The sequence below is a fragment of the Mustela nigripes genome, chromosome 8 (genome assembly GCF_022355385.1).
Source record: "Mustela nigripes isolate SB6536 chromosome 8, MUSNIG.SB6536, whole genome shotgun sequence".
Classification (NCBI taxonomy): Eukaryota; Metazoa; Chordata; class Mammalia; order Carnivora; family Mustelidae; genus Mustela; species Mustela nigripes.
In genome coordinates, this window is record NC_081564.1 from 68,365,020 (window position 1) to 68,384,476 (window position 19,457).

Genomic DNA, 19,457 nt, shown 5'->3' on the forward strand with positions numbered 1-19,457 from the left:
TATCAGTCTGTTTTATGTTTACCACTGTACCTTTTTCTTCCAGTGATTTAAAGCCAATTCCAAATATTATATTAGTTCATTCATAAAATATTCTCGTGTGAGTGACTAATTGGTAAATATTTCTAAAAGACATAATCACAATGCTGTTTATCACACTTAACAAAATTAATAGTAATTCCCTGTTGAAAGTCTTGACAATACAGAATCTTTATAGTGTTGATCTGTTAGAACAGTGGAATAGACTAGAACAATAAAATATTAAAATACATTTATTGATAGGATATTTATGATGTGGAAATGTTGATTATTAATATATAGAATGTGATTTTATTTTTATGAAAGAAATAATATCAAGGATATTTGTATTAATTTATATATATACCTGCAAGTCTTGAATCATGTACATGATGTCTTACCAGGAATTGTCTCTGGGAGGTGGAATTATCTTCATTTGCATTTTCCAGTTTTTCCACAAGGAATTTTAGTTATTTGTGCTTTATTGTTATTTTTAAGTGGTGTTAGATTTCCTTGTACGCTTTGCAGTCTATTTTATGTTGGTTGGCAAATTTGCCTTGAGAGAATTCATTTTATTTTTAATTTTTTTCCTCCCTGTTATTGCTTCTCCCTATAGGGCAGTTTTGTCTTAGTCTGGCACCCTGAGATCCACATCTCAGAACCAGTTCTTAATATTTAGGAGGTAGAGGAATTTTGTCCCATGAGGAAATTGAGTTCCAATCTCCAGGTATACACAGGGCCTAATTCCTATTACATAGGTTTCTGATGCTTAGCTCTGCCATGGGCAAGAATTTTATTCTTAGGTACATTTTCCAAATTAGCTGTCAAAGTGTTTTACTAGCACTTAATTCATGGGCAGGTACGCAGTTGTAGCCCTCAAAGAGCCTGGTTCTTGTCGTTTTCCAGATTACTATAAGAAGTTGAATTACTAACCTCTACATCATTTTTTGGTCTTGGTACCCCAAGTACCTCCTATCTTTAGTTCCTGCTCTCCACTGTAGATTTTGTTTATCCATCATCAGTAGGTGGACACATGGATTATTTCCACTTTTTGGCTCTTACGAATAATGCTGCTCTGAACATTCATATATAGGATTTTAGGTAGATGTTTGTTTTCCTTTTCTTGGATATATATGTAGGAGTGGATTTGCTGGATCATAGGGTTGATTCTGTGTTGAACATTTTGATGGGCTGCTAGACTGTTTTCCCAAGTGGCTATATGCCATCTTACATTTCCACCTGCAATGTATATATGATAGTTTCAGTTTCTCTGTACTCTCATCAACACTTGTTGTTATCTTTTTTATTTTAGCTGTCTTAGTGGATGTGAAGCAGCATCTCATTGTGGTTTTAATGTGCCCTAATGGCTAATAATATTGAACATCTTTTCATGTGTTTATTGACCATTTGTATATCTTTTCTGGAGAAATATCTGTTCAGATCTTTTGCCCATTTTTAAATTGGGTTGTCATTTTATTATTGAGTTGTGTGAGTTCTTTATATATTTTGGATATTAGTCCCTTATTAGATACATGATTTGTGCATATTTTCTGCCATTCTTTGGCTTATCCTTCATTTCACTTTCTTGATGGTATGGTTTGCAGCATGAAAATTTTTAATTTTGGTGTAGTCCAATTTAGCTATTTTTTGGTCACTTTTGCTTTTGGTGTCTTTTCTAAGAAACCATTGCCTAATCTAAGGTCATGAAGATTTACTCTTGTTTTCTTCTAAGCATTTTATAGCTTTAGCTCTTTAATTTAGATCTGTGCTCCATTTTGAGTTAATTTGTGTGTACGATGTAAGGAAGGGATCCAGCTTTATTCATTTGAATGAGAATAGCCAGTTGTTCTGACAACCATTTGTTGAAAACTATTCTTTCCCTTGTGAGTTATCTTGACACCTTTGTTGAAATTCAGTTGACCTTGAATGACCTTGTGCTATCAATTCTGTTTCATTGATCATATATATGTATATTTATATCTATATCTTTCTATCTATCTGTATGTGTATCTTCTTATGACAGTACTGATCTACTGTAGCTTTGTGGTAAGCTTAGAAATTGGGAAGTGTGAGTTTTCCAACTTTGTCCTTTCTCAGGATTCTTTTGGCTATTGACTGCTCTTTCCATGTGAAAATTCCATGTGAATTTTACTATTGGCTTGAAGAATATATACTTGTAATAGTTTTTCTATCCTTTGTGCTCTTAGCAGAGAAAGAAGCTGTTCGTGCATACCTATTCATCCATCTTGACTTGGAAATCTCTGGATTGTATAATTTACAGTGAATGTATAAAGAACTAGAGTGTTGATTATATACTATGTGTCAGATGGTAGTTACAAATTTATTTGATGTAGGGTCATATTTATAACATTTGGTTTAAAAATGTGGAATTTTGTGTAAGTAAAGTGATTTCAAGGATTTTCAAATAAATGTAACCTCTCTATTTTGGTACAGATGGCTCTTGAAAAGCTCCTGAGGTATGAGACATAAAATCATGTGATAAAACACTGTCATGGGTAGATTTTTATAGTAGTCTCAGGCTTTTGCCATGAACAATAAATGTCTTGTGGGAGACTTTAGTGGAGTAAAAAACAGCATACCATTTTTGTTGTAATAACTCTTTAAGGTTTAAAAAGACTTATATGTTTACCAAGCATGTTATTATTGTTCAGAAGAATCTTACTAGCCAGAAAGAAAGAGATGCAGATATATGCTAAGTCTTAACCATTGACATTTTCTTCATTTGTGAATTTTTTAGGCAGTAGTAACTAAAGGATCTGTATAGTGCTGTTTAAATTGTCATATTACCACCAGTGATAATAATACTGAGATGAATTATATTCAGATAACATGAACTTCTGGAAGGAGTAGTACCCACACGTTGGGAATATACCTCCCCCTAACCCCCTAAACATGCACATACAAACATATTTTTCTCTTTTTAGTTAAAATGAAGAAAATAAAGCTTTGAAGAACCATTCTTTTATTTTATGAACCAAGAAGCTAGAACTAAATTGGGGGGGGGGCATTCTACTAAGATGTTAATTTTTTTCCCTTCATCTTTCATGATGTCATAGTCCCCTTACATTCATGAAAATCTGATGTAATGAAATGGCATTTTACAAGCTTTACGTGAAGCAGATGTTTGAATTCTGAGTGGCCTTGCTGTTTTGCTTTCAAAAGTAAGATCTGTTTTGTTTTATGGTGTTTACTACTGGGTAGTCAGGTTTTTTAATAGCTTTATTGAGATATTGAGATACAATTCACATACCATGTAATTCATCCATTTAAATTTTACAATTCAATGATTTTTAAAAATATATTCAGAGTTATGCAACCCTCATCACAATCAGTTTTCAAACATTTTACCACTCTGGAAAGGAACTGCGTACCCTTTAGCTGTCATTCCTCAACCGCTCCCCCCCATTTCCCTCAGCGCTAGGCAACCACTCATCTACATTTCTCTCTACAGATTTGCCTATTCAGAACCTTTTTTATAAATGAATTCATACAGTGTGGTCCTACGTGACTTCTTTCACTAGGCATAATGTTTTCAAGCTTCATCCACATAGCATGTATCTCTACTTCATTTTTTAAATGGCTGAATAATATTCCATATACCACATCTTGTTATCCATTCATCACTTGATAAAGAGTTTCCACTTTTTGGCTATATTATGAATAATACTACTATGAACTTTAGTGTGTACAAGTTTTATGTGAATGTATGTTTTCATTTCTCTTGGATATGTACCTAGGAGTGGAATTGCTAGATTATGAGATAACTTGAGCATTTTGAGGGACTGCCAAACTGTTTTCCAAAGTGGTTTAACCATTTTACATTCTGATCAGTGTGGGAAGGTTTCAGTTTGCAGTCTCATCAACACTTGTTATTATCTGTCTTTTTGATGTTAGTCATCCTAGTGGGTGTGAGTCATTGTGCTGGCTTTTGATTTACATTTCTCTGATGCTGAGTCAGGTTTATTTTTGAACACATACATGTTAGGGGATGCTTCTAAACCACGGGTAGGCTAGGTTGAAGGTTATTATAATCCTAATAACCTTCGGATTGATTAAATTGATTCTCAATTGCCATATATTGTGATTCTTACCTCTAGGTCCAGTAACTTCATAAATTCTTAATGAAGTCTTGTGTTCAAATGCCCAATATAACAACACCAGTTACCCATTTCTCTTTCTGGGTTTCTAGTTTTTGGTGTTGATTTAAACTGAGAGTATTATAATTAAGCCTTATATATGCAAAATGCTAAAATTTTGACTGGTTGAAAGACAGTATCCTGAAGGTGTTCACATTGAGCTTTATAAGACACTAACGTGGGTTAAGTAATAGGTTTGTAATAAACTTACATGAGAGTAACCATAGGAAACACGCTTAAATAAATTAAAGTGATTAAGTCAGGAATGGCGATCAGAAATATCTTATGGAAGTGCCTGCGTGGCTTAGTTATGTTGTCTGCCTTCAGCTCAGGTCATGTGTTCCACGTTTGACTTTGTGCTCAGTGAGGGATCTGCTTGTCACTCTCCCTCTGCTCCTCCCTCCCACTCATGTTCTCTCTCTCTCTCTCTCAAATAAATAAAATCTTCAACAACAACAACAAAAACCAAACAAGAAAGGAAGAAATATCTTTTGAATCTGAGTGCAAAAGAATATTTAAACCTTTGGATCCTTTGAATTGAGTTGTCTTTACCAACAACTAAGTCAGATTCTGAAAGGAAGATGATTGCATTTCAGTGATAGCCTTCATTTTGCCATCTGCTATAACAGATAAAACCTGTTATGGTTTAATGGATCAGATATATAGAGAGAGGCGACCCAGGTTTCTCTTAGCAGTATAGCCAGTAATTATAAATTTTCTGGTTTGAGTGCTTTAATTATATAAATAATCTACTGTGGAAGGATTTGCTGAGGTGCTTAACAAATAATTTCTACGTCTGCAGATAAAAGTGATAATATTTTAAAATTTCATTTTTGTGGCTACTATAATTGTAGCTGGCGTTAGCCTAGATTTAGGTTAAGACATTCATAATTGTGATTGTTTACAACATATTGTAAGGAATTGATGTGTGAAGATCTATTGGTTATTCATGGTGGGGAGTGGGGGTATGTTGAGAGCATATTTGAACCCTAGGAATTTGTAAGTTAGTTATATTCCCTGTTCCCAGAGAGTAAGATTATATAGGTACCATAATTGGTTAGTGATGATTAAAACAATTTCTTTTTAAGATTTTATTTATTTATTTGACAGAGACCCAACAGAAGAGGTAACACAAGCAAGGGGAGTGGGAGAGGGAGAAGCAGGCCTCCTGCCGAACAGGGAGCCAAATGTGGGGCCTGACCCCAGGACCCTGGGATCATGACCCGAGCCAAAGGCAGACACACTTGATGACTGAGCCATGCAGGCGCCCCGGTTAAAACAATTTTTTAAAAGTGGTTATAAAGACCTAAATGTAAAACACAACTATATGACATCTTGGAAAAGCAAAACTATGAAGACCGTAAAATCAGGAGTTTCATAGGGATAAGAAAGGAGGGATGGATAAATAGGCAGAGCACAGAGGATTTTTTAGGGCATTGACACTACTCTTTATGGTACTACAATATTGGAGAGAGAGAGATATATATATATATATATGTATACACACACACACACACACACACACACACATATATGTAAAATCAAGAGTGAAACTTCATGTAAACTATGACCTTGGGTGATGATGTGTTTGTGTGGTTCATCAATTAGGCAAATGAACAAATGTATCACTGTGCCAGGGGACATTGTTCTTGAGTGGGGACAGAACTTTCTTTACTTTCTGCTCCGTTTTAGCATGAACCTAAAACTGCTCTAAAATAGAAAGTTTATTAATTTCCTTCTTTAATAAAACGTAGTTGTAGAACTGTTTGGCTTTTCAAATATTTGAGTTCCTGCTTTGTACTGTCTGGGTGTAATGCCTTCTGAGAGGTCAGAGCCCAGTGGAAAAGTTCAGAGTCTAATGGACTCTTGGGAAATCTTGAAAAAATAATGCTTCCTGTTCTGGGCATTGTGAGATTTCTCATTTTTGGACCCGACTCTCATGCTTTCTGTCCTGCAGTCTTTTTGAACTACAGCTTGGCAGGGTAATACCTAGATATTTGACAAATTCATACCTCTTCAGAGAATGAGATAGTATAAGTTTTGTCCTTCATTGATGCTAGAAGATCAACGTTGAATAGAGAAATAAGTAAATAAGAATATGAATTGCAATTTAGAAAGGATAGTTCTGTGTTCTTCTTAATACCAAATACCATGATTAAAGACAATCAGAATTTATTTTTAAGGCATCTGAAAATTAGTGGTTTGGGTTCCAAACTTGTTGATCTGATAAAGCTGCATGTTATGCATTATTTGATGGTGATGATGATGATTCTTTTTTTTTGGTTAAAGATAATTGTGCTTGCTCATACTGGGTTTTGTGCATACTAAAAGGATTTTTGTTTGTTTTTTCCTTCACTTTTTAAAAAATTTTCTTTAATTTTTTTAATAAACATATAATGTATTATTAGCCCTAGGGGTACAGGTCTGTGAATCACCAGGTTTACACACTTCACAGCACTCACCATAGCACATACCCTCCCCAATGTCTGTAACCCAATCACCCTCTCCCTGCCCCCCTCCCCCTGGCAACCCTCAGTTTGTTTTGTGAGATTAAGAGTCTCTTAGGGTTTGTCTCCCTCCTGATCTCATCTTATTTCATTTATTCTTTTCTTACCTCCGCAAACCCCCCACGTTGCACCTCCACTTCCTCATATCAGGGAGATCATATGATAGTTGTCTTTCTCCGATTGACTTATTTTGCTCAGCATAATACCCTCTAGTTCCATCCATGTCATTGCAAATGGCAAGATTTCATTTACTAAGAGGATTTTTAAAATAATTTAATGTATTCTCTGAATAAGGAATATATTCACATGGTTCAGAAATTAAAATAATATAAAAAGTTTGCGTTGAGCAGCCTGTTTCCACTCTGTCTTGTTTCCTGTGGCTTTTGTAGATGACCACTCTGCTTGTTAATATTTCAGTGCTTTTTTTAAAAGAAGATTTTTTTTCTTTTTTCTTTTTTTTAGAGCTAGATCATGAGTGGGAGAGGGAGAGGGAGAATCTCAAGGAGACTCCCCACTGAGCTCAGAGCATGACCCAGGGCTCACGACCCCAAGATAACAACCTGAGCCCAAAGCAAGAGTTGGACACTTAACCGACTGTGCCACCCAGAAATCCCTTTCAGTGCTTTTTGAAAAAGCAAATATAAGCAAATACATTATTTTGGGGAGTTGTTTTTTTCCTAGAAAAAAGATGATAGGATTTGTCATTCATAACTTATTGCTTACTTAAAGAGCATGTCAGTACTTTCATGAGGATAAGGATAAAAGTTTCAGTCCCTTCCTCAGTATACCAGCCCTTGGTGCTCTTGGTGTGGCTGGTAAATAACCCTGAAATTACTTACGAACTCCTTCTGTTGTCCTGAAAGGTAAATAATTCAGGGGAGGCTGAAACCAAAATACTAGGTAGCATTTTTGACAGCTTACTGTATATTATGCTAAGTTTACCACAACTCTGTGAAAAAGCATGTACATTTAGCACTCCCATTTTATAGATAAGAAAATTGAAGCTCCAGAGAGATTAAGAATCTTAGCCCATGTAATTAGCAGATATTAGTGATATGATTCAAAGCTAAACTTTTTTAAATTATGAGCACTTTTCAACATAACAGAAAAGTGGAGAAACTAGTTTAGTGACATCCTGTATATCCATCACTGAGATTCAGTAGTTGTTACAATTTTACATTTGTTTAATCCATCCTTTTTTTCGTTATTTCTTAAGTATTAAAAAAAAATTTTTATTAATGAGTGGGAGAGAAGAAAGAGTTGGGGTAGGGGTGCGGGGAGGAGCCAAGGAAGAGGGCCGGGCAGACTCCACGCTGAGCACAGAGCCCAGTGCGGGGCTTGATCTTAGAACCCTGAGATACAGCCTGAGCAGAAACCAAGAGTTGGATGTTTAACCCACTGAGCCAACTAGGTGCCCTTATTTCTTAAGTATTTCAAAACAAGTCCTAGATATCTTGTTACCTTGCTCCTACGTACTAAAGTGTACAGCTCTAAAAAGTCTAGTTGCTTTCTTAAATAGTGACAGTGCCATTTATTACACTTTTCCAAATAGCTAGAATGATAAAGAAGTTGGCACATGACCAAGACCATCAATTCAGCCTAAAGAGCACTCTCAACAATTTGGTTATGAATAAAGGATAAAGGGTGGGGTTTTTTCATAGGGACAATGACTGACCCACATTGAATTAGATAAAGGCCAGAGAGGCCTGCGGCAGCCAGAACTCTCCTGATAGTGAACTGTGCCTCGTGCTGAGCTCCAGTCCCTTTTTCTAACCACTAGTTAGACTCTACATGAAACCTTAGATTTTTAAATTAATTTTTTCCTTAGGGCTGCGTGCAGCTATGAATTTTAAATAAATCGTGCATTGGTTTTTGATGTGCAGTGGCAGCATTTCTGATGGACTCCTAGCATTGAACTTAATGCTCTTTGTTTCAAGGTCTTTGACTTGCGTCAGTGTCACCGTCAGATGCAGCAGCAGGCGGCCACCGCACAGGCTGCAGCCGCCGCCCAGGCGGCAGCTGTGGCGGGAAACATCCCTGGCCCCGGATCAGTAGGTGGAATAGCTCCAGCTATCAGTAAGTATGCTTTCAGTTTTTTGTCTTAAAGTGTAATAGCTGGTATTTTATCTTGATTCACTCAGTTGCTTAGTTACTTTAGGCAATAATAGAAAACTAAACTACTTTTTTTATTGGGATAATAACATTTTTGAACTAAAAAACTGTTCTGTAATAGTTGCCCTTTGTCTAGGACCCTACTTTCATTCTTTCTGTATCAAAAAGGGAATATGGGATAAAGGACAAAGGGGCTGTTGTTAGATTATATCGCTCAATCTCCTGTTATTTTGTTGTTGTTGTTGTTGATGCTTTTAATTCTTACCTCACCAGCAAGGGTGGGTTGTAATCACTGACGTGCTTGGCTTTATTCTAGAAGGAAAGCATATTTCAATTTCAGAATTAGGTACTTCTCCAAGTTTTTTTTTAAGTATGCTAAGCATGGAGAGAAAACGAAGTGAGGGTGGTATTTTGATAACTTGTAGACTTTTTTTTAATTTTAGGGTAAAATTGAACTGTGTGCCAGGTTTCACACTGATGGGGAATTTTTTACTGCAGAGTTAAACTCCTGACTATAGACTTTTATGATGGAAACACGTGGCACCCATCTTCCACGTCTGAAGGCATAACTAGTGATTCATTCAACCCCTGTTCTTAACCTCTTCAGTGTGGTAAGCAAATCACACTGGCTAAGAAAACTGCAGTGGCCCTGCAGGTTTCTCTACAGCACATGCAGACGCCTCCCATTAGATTCACTGTGATACTGATGAGTGGAGATTGACTATATGACTGTATGTTCTGACTGGAAAATTAGCTGCAGAATCTCCTTTGTGACTTATGTTCAGGAGTTTACAGTGTAGAGGTAGATAAGACATATCCAGTTAGAGAATTGGCTTTTTAAATAATCGGAGCATCCAAACCATTAATTTGCTAGTTTTGATGTTATAAACATGCTTTTACTAAAGAGTCCAGAGCTATTGTTAAATTTCTCATTCTTAACTACTGCCCCCATTGAGTAATGGCATGGGATCTCTGGGACACTGTGAACTTAAGAGACAGACATCCTCTGGGTCACCCAAGAAATCCTTAGCGGAACCAGGGCTGTTAACTGTCTCCCAGTTAGTCAGGTCTTACTTTGAATGAGGCTGTTCAAACAGACAGTAAGGTTCTTAGAACCAATCTGTGGACATGTGCTGCCTCTTAAAAACAAGGTTTTTTTGTTTGTTTGTTTTTTGTTTTTTTAACCCTTCACCTCTCCTTCTAAAGAGAAAAATAGATGGGGTGTTGGTGGATTGTGGTAACTTATTTTATAATTGCTGGTAGCTAGAAGACTCGTGTGGAATGTGCATTGTCTTAACCGAAAGCTTTCAGTCCCTGTTGATGAAGTGTAGATCTACACGTACTTCTTGGCACTTTGACAGAGAAGTTATTTGCTGGGGAGCATGAAGTAAAGCTGGTTGGTCACTTTGTTAACAAGGTGTAGGGAGGATGGAAGACCCAGCCTGTCCCTCTGACGTCTTCCAATCTTCTCCGTTAGGTTTGTCAGCGGCTGCCGGCATTGGCGTTGATGACCTGCGTCGCTTGTGCATACTCAGGATGAGTTTTGTGAAAGGCTGGGGACCGGATTACCCAAGACAAAGCATCAAAGAGACGCCTTGCTGGATTGAGATTCACTTACACCGGGCCCTCCAGCTCTTAGATGAAGTGCTTCACACCATGCCTATTGCCGACCCACAGCCTTTAGACTGAGGTCTTTCACGGTCGGGGCCCTTAACGTTGTCAGGATGATGGACTATAAGATACAATCCTGTTTATAATCCGAAGATATATTTCACTTTTGTTCTGCTTTATCTTTTCATAAAGGGTTGAAAAGTGTGTTTGCTGCCTTGCTCCTAGCAGACAGAAACTGGATTAAAACAATTTTTTTTTCTATTTAGAACTTTTCAGGCATGGCTCAGAGCTTGAAGATCAGGAAAAACACATTCTTATTAAATCCTCACCAGTTATGTATGAAGGAATCATTCCAGTGCTGGAAAATTTAGCCCTTTAAAATGTCTTAAGAGTCTTTTATATGCAGAACATTGATACATGTGTTAGTCTACAGAATAAATTCAATATTGCTGATTTTAAAGGAGAGAAGTTCTCAAAGTTAATTCACCTATGTTATTTTGTGTGCGAGTTGTTGTTGTTGAACATACTTTACTCCAAATATTGTGCCATGTGGGTGAGTTAATTTTACCAAGAGCAACTTCACTCTGTGTTTAAAAAATAAGATAGTAATGTATTATAACCTTTTATCCAGAATATTTTTTTGCAAGTTAAACTAGTGAAGATGATTTCAATTCAGATGGTCTTGCAACTTCAGTTTTATTTTTGCCAAGGCAAAACACTAATCTGTGTATATTGAGAATTCCTTCAATTACCCCACAAAGAAATACCATTTAAAATTAACATTTGTTATCCCTGTTGGATAACTATTTATCAAGAAATACTCTTGCCCTGTTATACAGTAGATGTATTCTTCTCTATTTCTAGGCATAAGGTTGGTCACTAAGTAGCCTAGAAGAGGAGTTTCTTTCCTTCATGAATTCATAAGGAAAGGTTTTGTATTTTTAAAAACACTAAAAGCAGTGTCACTCCACCTAATATCTCACTGTTCTGCAAAGGTGGCAATGCTTAAACTAAAAGTGAGTATTTTGGAAACTGCTAAATTCTATGTTAAATACTGTGCAGAATAATGGAAACATTACAGTTCATAATAGGTAGTTTGGATATTTTTGTACTTGATTTGATGTGTGACTTTTTTTTCGTATACTGTTTAAATCATGTATGTTATGACATTGTTTAAAATTCAGTTTTTGTATCTTGGGGCAAGACTGCAAACTTTTTATACCTTTTGGTTATTCTAAGCCCTTTGCCATCAATGATCATATCAATTGGCAGTGACTTTGTATAGAGAATTTACGTAGAAAAGTTGCAAATGTATTGACTGTACCACAGACACAATATGTATGCTTTTTACTTAGCTAGTAGCATAAATAAAACCGAATCTCAACATACAAAGTTGAATTCTAGGTTTGATTTTTAAAGTTTTGTTTTCTTTTGCACTTTTGAGTTCAACCTCAGAAGCAGAACACCTTCTAAATGACAGGCAGCAGCCAGTACTATCCGGCAGCTTTGGTTTCCCTCACACTCTGCCAGGACTTCCCCATGGACATTATGTATCAAGTATAGGTTGGTTGGGTTTTTTTTTTTTTTTAAAGCTTTTATTTTACTGTAGCAAAATAAGCCTGATTGTCTACAAGATAAATAGGTTGTCTACAGGATAAACAGTGTGAAATAAAACCAAGGGTTATCTTTGAGATCCTTTTACTTATTGCTTGGTGGGCCTTCTTAAATGTAATGATTCTTAAGGTGTGTGACAAGTTTGAGATTTGATAAGCACTATGCATAATAGTCATCCATCTGTCGACTTGAGTGGGTAAGTCGTCTATGTCCTTGCTCAGAAGGTCTTCTTTGTAAGACCATTCTGGAAACCACTGAGTTTGCTTATTGCTGTGATGTAAACATAGATCTTGTTCCGAGCTACATGTCTTTTGTTTTAAAATAATTTCTCTGCTGGCTCATTTGAGCTCTTCAGTACTACAGAAAACTTTTGTTAAAGACCTACTTTTAATCTATAAATGTTTGGTGATTCAAGTTTTATTGGCAGATTTAAAAAAAAAAAGATATCTTCATTCTCTAGAAATTGCTGACTTTAGGTCTATTTTACTGTGGATGAAGAATAGGAGTGAAGGGAGAGATTTTTAAAATTCAGATTATTTGATTAGGATCATTAGCGTGCTATGATATCATCCATCACCTCCTTTTCTCCTTTAGGGAAGGTTTTCATGTTTAGTCATCTGGGGAAAGTATGTGGAAAATATTCGCTTAGAAGTCTATCTTTGAAGCCAAGCCACCTGTCTTGGTTTCTTTCTGCTAAGAGCCATAATGTTACTACGTATGTAGGAGTACTTCTAGTTATTAATTGCTTTATATTTGTACCTAGATTCAGTCACCTGCTTTTGAGAACACAACTAGTATGTTAATGATCAGTTATTTCTGAGAACTTAGTTGTCAAACAGTATTTCCATTTCTTAGAGCTAGTCATCTTTGATGAGTAAGACTCAAGATTCACTAGGTTTAAAATTTTACAGCTACTTTAGGGTAGGATAGTTTCCTCAGTTCTCAGAATCTGATTATTATAAGGATATGGTTCTGGGTAGGTTTTCTCTAGCTGTTTCGTATCTCAATATGTTGAATTTCATTGAAAGCTGAGTGAGAGTTGAATCAAGTACCTTTATAATCCAGTATGAGGCCATTCCATTTTGGTCCAGTGCCTTTCAGTACATTATCAAAGGGAATCCTTAATGGTGTTGCCTTTATTTTCCAGGGAGTAGATTGTTTTATGGGATATAAGCTGTCTCATTTTTTATAGTATGCTACCCCTGGTATACAAAGATAATGATAGTAAATCACTGCCATATAACCTTGTTTTTCTAGAAGCATGGCTCATTTGTGTCGACCTACTCACTAAATAGGTCTCTTATCACGAGTCTTCCTGTAATCATCGTAGATTTACAGGCTGGGTGGTTAGCTTAAGGATTACCATACTCTAATTATCCAGGTAAACTGAAGACATATTAGCTGTGTTGTATTTCAAAGTTAAAAATGCATTTTTGTGGGGAAGGGCATGGTGTTAAGGGGGATATTTGTAATGGAAATTTTGAAGGCAAAATAAAATGCTCTTCCAGATGATAGACATTTTACTTTAAAAGTTTATTGTAGTTATCTTTTTGACTCTGCCCATCTGGAGAGGGAAATTTTACATTTTCCCTTGGTGCTCCTTATGCATCTGTGGAGGTGAAATATTTCTATTCCTGGTTTGATAGTAACTGGTTAATAGTTACTAGCTGTTATGCAAAATTAGATTAATTCTGATCTTTTTTAGAGTTGTTTGGAAGAAGCAGTTTTATTCTGATTAGGGCAGAATCCTTTTTATTGATAGTTTTCTATGGTTGGCTCCTTTCATTATTAACTCATTTTACTGGCATTTTATTTAACGATAACAGATTAGGTGGATGAATTTTAGTTACTGAGGTAACTGAGTACATGAAAGCAATTACCTGTAAAATCACCTACCAACTTTTTAGAAGATGGAGCTAAGATTAGCAGATAATAACAACATGAGGAAATGCTTTCTTTTTTATTTTTATTTTTTTTCAGTTTTCAAAGCTTTTTCTTATACTATTTCACTTGATCTTTACAGTAACTCTGAGAAGGAGTTAGAGGGAAGGAAATGTCTTTTTTTTTTTTTTTTTTTCTTTCTAAAGGCAGACCTCATCTTGTCGCAGATAGCTATCTGTAAATAGTAGCCTAAATTCTTCTTTGGAAAGTTTATAGAAGATAGGCTCTGAGAATCTTTTGTGTAAACCTTTCCTTTTCTTTTTTTTTTTCTGACAACTAGGTAATTTCTCCTAAGAGCTTTCAGGAAGGATATATAAGGTTAGTGGGCACATTCATAGAAGCAACCTCAGCTTGGTCTTGTCCCTAGCATCTGTCCCAATGCTACTGGGTTGTTTATCTTGTTTATCTGCTGTTACTGTGGAATGGCATTTTCTGCATTATCCAAACTTGCCTTATTTAAGCAGTAAACCTTTTTTATTTTAGCCATTTTGAGGGGGGTGGAGTTATTTAATATGTATATCAAAGAACATACTAGGCATGTTTCTTTTGTCTTTGTAGATGTCCAAGGCTGCTGAGGTTTTGCCTTGATAAACTAAATGGCCATAGACTGCTCTGGTTTTTGAATGTTTACTTTTCTTTTAATGCACATACCCTCCAACATTCTCTTCCGACCACTTCATGTGTACCTCCCCTTAAGAGTTTCTTCTTTCCTTTCGGATTCGTTTTACCAGCTGCTTGGGCAAGAAAACGAAATAACTAGACCTACTAGAACCACCTTTAAAACACTAGGAAAACTGGGATGGGTCTTAAGAAACTTTCCTGTAAAGTACCGAAAAGGCCTTCTTCAGTGCTTCGGTGTCTCATTGGTCCGACCGCTTAGACTGTTTCCTTACGCTTTGCTGACTTCCAGGTAGCTGCGGTAGGGAGACATGGGTCCTGTTCATATTTCCACCCTTTGAAAGATTTTGAAAGGTTTTGTTTCTTCCACTTCAATCCTGCTCATACAAAAACTGGAGTCACAAGACTCACTACATTCGCATCAGTAGTCAGAGCAGTACCATTGCCTAGAGAATACCAGCCAAAAAACGGACAACAAAAAATAAACTTGGGAAATGAGAGGGTTGTTTCTGTTTGTTCGGGTGTTCCCTTTTGAGCCCTATCTTCTGGCTTTCCTCCTCTCCAGATATTTTTGACCTATAGGTGCCTTTATGAAAATTGAGGGTCTGATATCCTGTCCTAAGGAATAGCTAAAAGTAATCGCTGATGTTTTCAGGGATTTTAACATCAGACTTGAATGAATGAATGAACCATACTCCTTCCTTCCTTGTTTCTTTCCTTCCTTTCTTCCTCTCTCCTTCTTCCCTCCCCCCACCCTTGTAGGAAGAACTGAGGTGAAGACAATCATTTCTCTCTATTGATGTGGATAGTTTTCACAGTAGATCTCAGAGCCCGTGTTCTTGTTCAAGCTAAAACTAGTGGCTCTGGGCTGGCACCAGGTACACTCTGGCTTGCACTCTGCCACTAATCTGATGTGTGACCTTGGACAGGTCATTTACCTTCTCTGGGCCTCAGTTGCCTCATCTGTAAAATGAGGGAGTTGGATTAGATGTGTCCTTCCAGCTCTGAAATTTAAGTGACCTTGCCTACCTTGCAGCAGGCTTTGATTTCTTCCTTCCGTTTTGCTCTGCTGTTTGAGGGGGCTTTTTCCTTATTTCCACATTATTCAAATGAGATTAGGCGTAATATTTTATTATTATTCTCCAGTGGACAAGAAGTTACATAATATGTTCTTGAGACTTCAATTTAACCAAAGGCCTAGCACCACCTTGGGAGGCTGCAATAAAAACTTAAAAAAAAAAAAAAAAGCTGAGAGGAGGGAAAAACCTTCATTTTATTTTCCCGTCATCTCTATTAAAGGTTTCTCAAGGCTTTTTTTTTTTTTTTTTTTGAGTTATGGCATTCCACTTTTTGGGTGGGTATGTGTGTGACACCATCCTTTTAAGTGCTATGTGCTGGTAATTTTTTTTTTTTTCCGACTAAAATGAATTGAAAACTTATTATAAATGCCTGATGATACTAGAGGTCATTGGTTTCTTATCTCTGGTCTTTGGTTCCTTATCTCTTTTAAGTTCAAAACAGGGAAATTCCTCTGGATAGCATCAGTTAAGATGGTTCATATGATAGAAGAAAATAATACCAGTGGATGATCATTTACTTTATTCTTGGCTCTTTTTAGGTGCATTTTGTTTAGAAGACTTTTGGGTGGAGTGTTCCTTTCAGAGTACTTTTTCACCTTATTCTTCGATAAGTATAATTAATGAACTTGGCTTTTCAAGGACCTTGAGAGCCTTCCTTGGGAGTGGGTCAAGGGTGGGGGGTTGGGGAGTCCTGGTAGAGGCCAGCTCTGTGCTAGCTGGAGAGGAAGGAATGAAACCAACTGCTATTGCCATGGCTGCTTGTCATTCATAGAAGGACTCATGGGCTTGGATTGGTTAAAAGGCTAAACAGGTACCTGAGAAACTTCTCCAAGTATGGGGTTCTTCTGGCCAATGCCTTGGACATGTGAGTTAAGGGAACAGCATGAATGCTTGTAGATGATGCAAACCTGGTGGGCTGCAGAACCATTTGGATGAAGTGACTGGAGGTTGGGGACTGATTTGGTGGTGGTATTTCCCAACTCTGTCTCCTCTCCTGAAATCAGAGTAATGCAGCTATGCCAAAACCCAGAGAAGAGCCACACTTAGCTTCTGCTTTTGGGAAAACTGGTCAGCTAAAGCTCCGGTAGTTCCTTTGTGGCTTTCTGTATACTTTTGTCTGGTTGAAGTCTGTGGCTAAAAAATAGTTGAACCTTTCTTGAGAACTCTGTAACAAAGTATGTTTTTGATTAAAAAAGAAAGCCAATTAAATCATTATGGGCTCATTCTTTTTCTTAAGCTTGTGGATGTCTTAAATCTGGAAAGAGTTTCTAATCACTTAGAGAATTCTCAAACTTGAGGACAACAGTTTCCTTCACTGCTTTGTGACCACTGAAATGGAAAATGGAAAATACATCATGTCAGATATGACCATGGAAGAATAGTACCCTTTCTTTACTCATTTCTAAAAGGACAGGGTGGAGAAATAGTAGTTGAAGAGGTAGATGCTAAGGGATTATGAGGCCCAAGATGCTTAAGGAGAGACAGACATCGAAAATTAGAGACCCTGCCTTGCCCATCTAAGAATTAAGGAAAGCTATTAGCTTACTAGCTCCCTGTTCTCTGAATTGGGAGTCAAGATAGGTGGGAATGAGTTCAAGTAAGGTGACTCTATGGCAATGGCCTATCAATTGCATGATGAAATCAATATTTTCTTTCTGATCTTGCTGACATAAGTTCTAGAGATGTTTGTTAGTTTATTATTATGTTCCCATCTGACCTGAAGTTTTATAGTATTTTATTTTAGGTTAGAACTTGAAAGCGGTGGTAGCTTGGCATTCTTTGGGGAAATAAAAACATTTCTTTATGAAGCACTTAAGAATAAAGGGCAGTTGTATGTATTCATCTCTGCCCTTTGCTCGTGACCCCTAATTCCTTATGCTTTATCCCATGTCCTGCCTCATCAAAGCCCCTTCAATCCTTCCTACCCCCATCATCTCACTGGGATAAATTGCCGTAATCTTTCCCCTCACCCTTTTCTATCCTAAAAGAGTAATTATTTTCAGTTCTGGCCATACTTTGGGATGGCACCCATTTCTGTATTTTGACTTAGTTCTGTTGAGCCACCACTTTGGTCTCAGACAGATGGACAGAATGGGTTTAGAAGACCAGCAAATTTATCTCCAGTAGAGGTACCCTAAAAGAATGGCTAAAGGAAGTTTTCTAAACAGAAAGGAAATGACAAAAGAAGAGAAAATTGAAGAGAGAAAAAACATGGTAAGCATAAATACAAATATAGTAGTAGGCTTTCCTTTTCATCATGAGTTTTCTAAATTCATGTTTGATTGCTAAAGCCAAAATTATAACATTATCTGCAAAGGGTAATTCTAAATGTATATAGAGGGAATATTTGAAACTACTGAAAAGCAATATAAAGAGAGACACTCAAATACTATAGATACAAATGTAATTATAAAAAAAAAAAAAAAAGCTCAAATGGCGCCTGGGTGGCTCAGTGGGTTAATCCTCTGCCTTCGGCTCAGGTTATGATCTCAGGATCCTGGGATCGAGCCCTGCATTGGGCTCTCTGTTCAGCAGGGAACCTGGTTCTGCCCCCCGCCCCCGCCTCTCTGCCTACTTGTGATCTCTCTCTGTGTTAAATAAATAAAGTCTTAAAAAAAAAAAAGCTCAAGTAACTTACAATGAGGCAGGAAAGAAAACAAGCAGAAAATAAAATGGCAGGCATAAGCGTTAACCTATCAATTACATTAAATGCAAATGGTCTAAATATACCAATTAAAAGACACTTACTGGCAAGTTGAATTAAGAAACTAACTGTAACTGTCCGCAGGGAACACACCTCAATAATCTAGTAATATAGGCAAGCTGAAAGAAAAAGTAGGGAAGATACATATCAGGTAAAAATTAAAAGCAGTAGTGGCTATGTTCATACTAGATTTCAGAGCAAAAACAATAAGAAAAAATAGAGAGGAACATTATTTAATGATAAAAAGGACAATCCATTAAGATAGAGTGATCCTTACTGTGTGTACACCAAATCACAGAGCTGTAAAATGTGTGACGCAAAAAGTGATAGAACTAGAGAAATGAACATCCTCAGTTGTAGTTGGCAACTTCAACATCTTAAACAATTAATAGAACAATTAGATGTAAAATCATCAAAGATACAGAAACCATCCAACAACAACACCAAAATGCATATGCTTTTCAAGTGTAAACATACTATATTCCAAGATAAATTATATCCTGGATAGACCCAAAGCTCAACAAATTTTAAAAATTGAAGTCCTAACAGATATTCTCTGACCACAATGGAATCAAACTGGGAATGAATAATAGAGAACAAGAAAATCCCCAAACACATAGAAACAACAAACAACATCTTAAAATAAATAAATAAATAAATAAAAAATCCATGGGTCAAAAAGCATCCAGGGAAATTAAAAGAACAAAACAACAACAACAAAAAAAAAACCCACAAAACACGGAACTGAAAGAAAAGTGAAAATAAAACATACTGATAATTGTGAGATACAGCTAATTTAAGAGTGAAAGGGAAATTTATGACACTAACTACAAATACTAGAGAAGAGGAAAAATCTCAAATCCAAGCTTCAACTTCAGACACCTAGAAAAAACCCAAATAAGCAAGTAAGCAGAAGGAAGGAAATAAAGAGCAGAAACCCATATAATTGAAACAAAAACAATAAAGAATATCAATGAAACAAAGAGCTGGTTCTTTGGAAAGTTAAGTAAAATCAACAAACCTCCAGCAAGACTGACCAAAGAGAAGATACAGATTACCAGTGTGAGGTACAGGATATCACTTCCAGACTCTGGAGACA

At 36.6% G+C, this 19,457-nt stretch overlaps 1 protein-coding gene across 3 annotated transcripts in view; it reads left to right on the plus strand.

Moving 5' to 3' along the window:
* SMAD4 (SMAD family member 4) overlaps positions 1–16,863 on the plus strand; it is a 57,239-nt gene extending 40,376 nt beyond the window's left edge. For 2 of the 3 annotated variants that reach the window (XM_059409691.1, XM_059409692.1), the window contains 2 exons: positions 8,617–8,755; positions 10,269–16,863. In XM_059409691.1, the coding sequence (XP_059265674.1) occupies positions 8,617–8,755; positions 10,269–10,480 (351 nt within the window). In that variant the 3' untranslated portion in view covers positions 10,481–16,863. Of the gene's footprint in view, positions 1–8,616; positions 8,756–9,289; positions 9,403–10,268 lie in introns of all 3 variants that reach the window. The other variant, XR_009406010.1, reaches the window with a different exon arrangement.
* Positions 16,864–19,457: the final 2,594 nt, after the last annotated feature.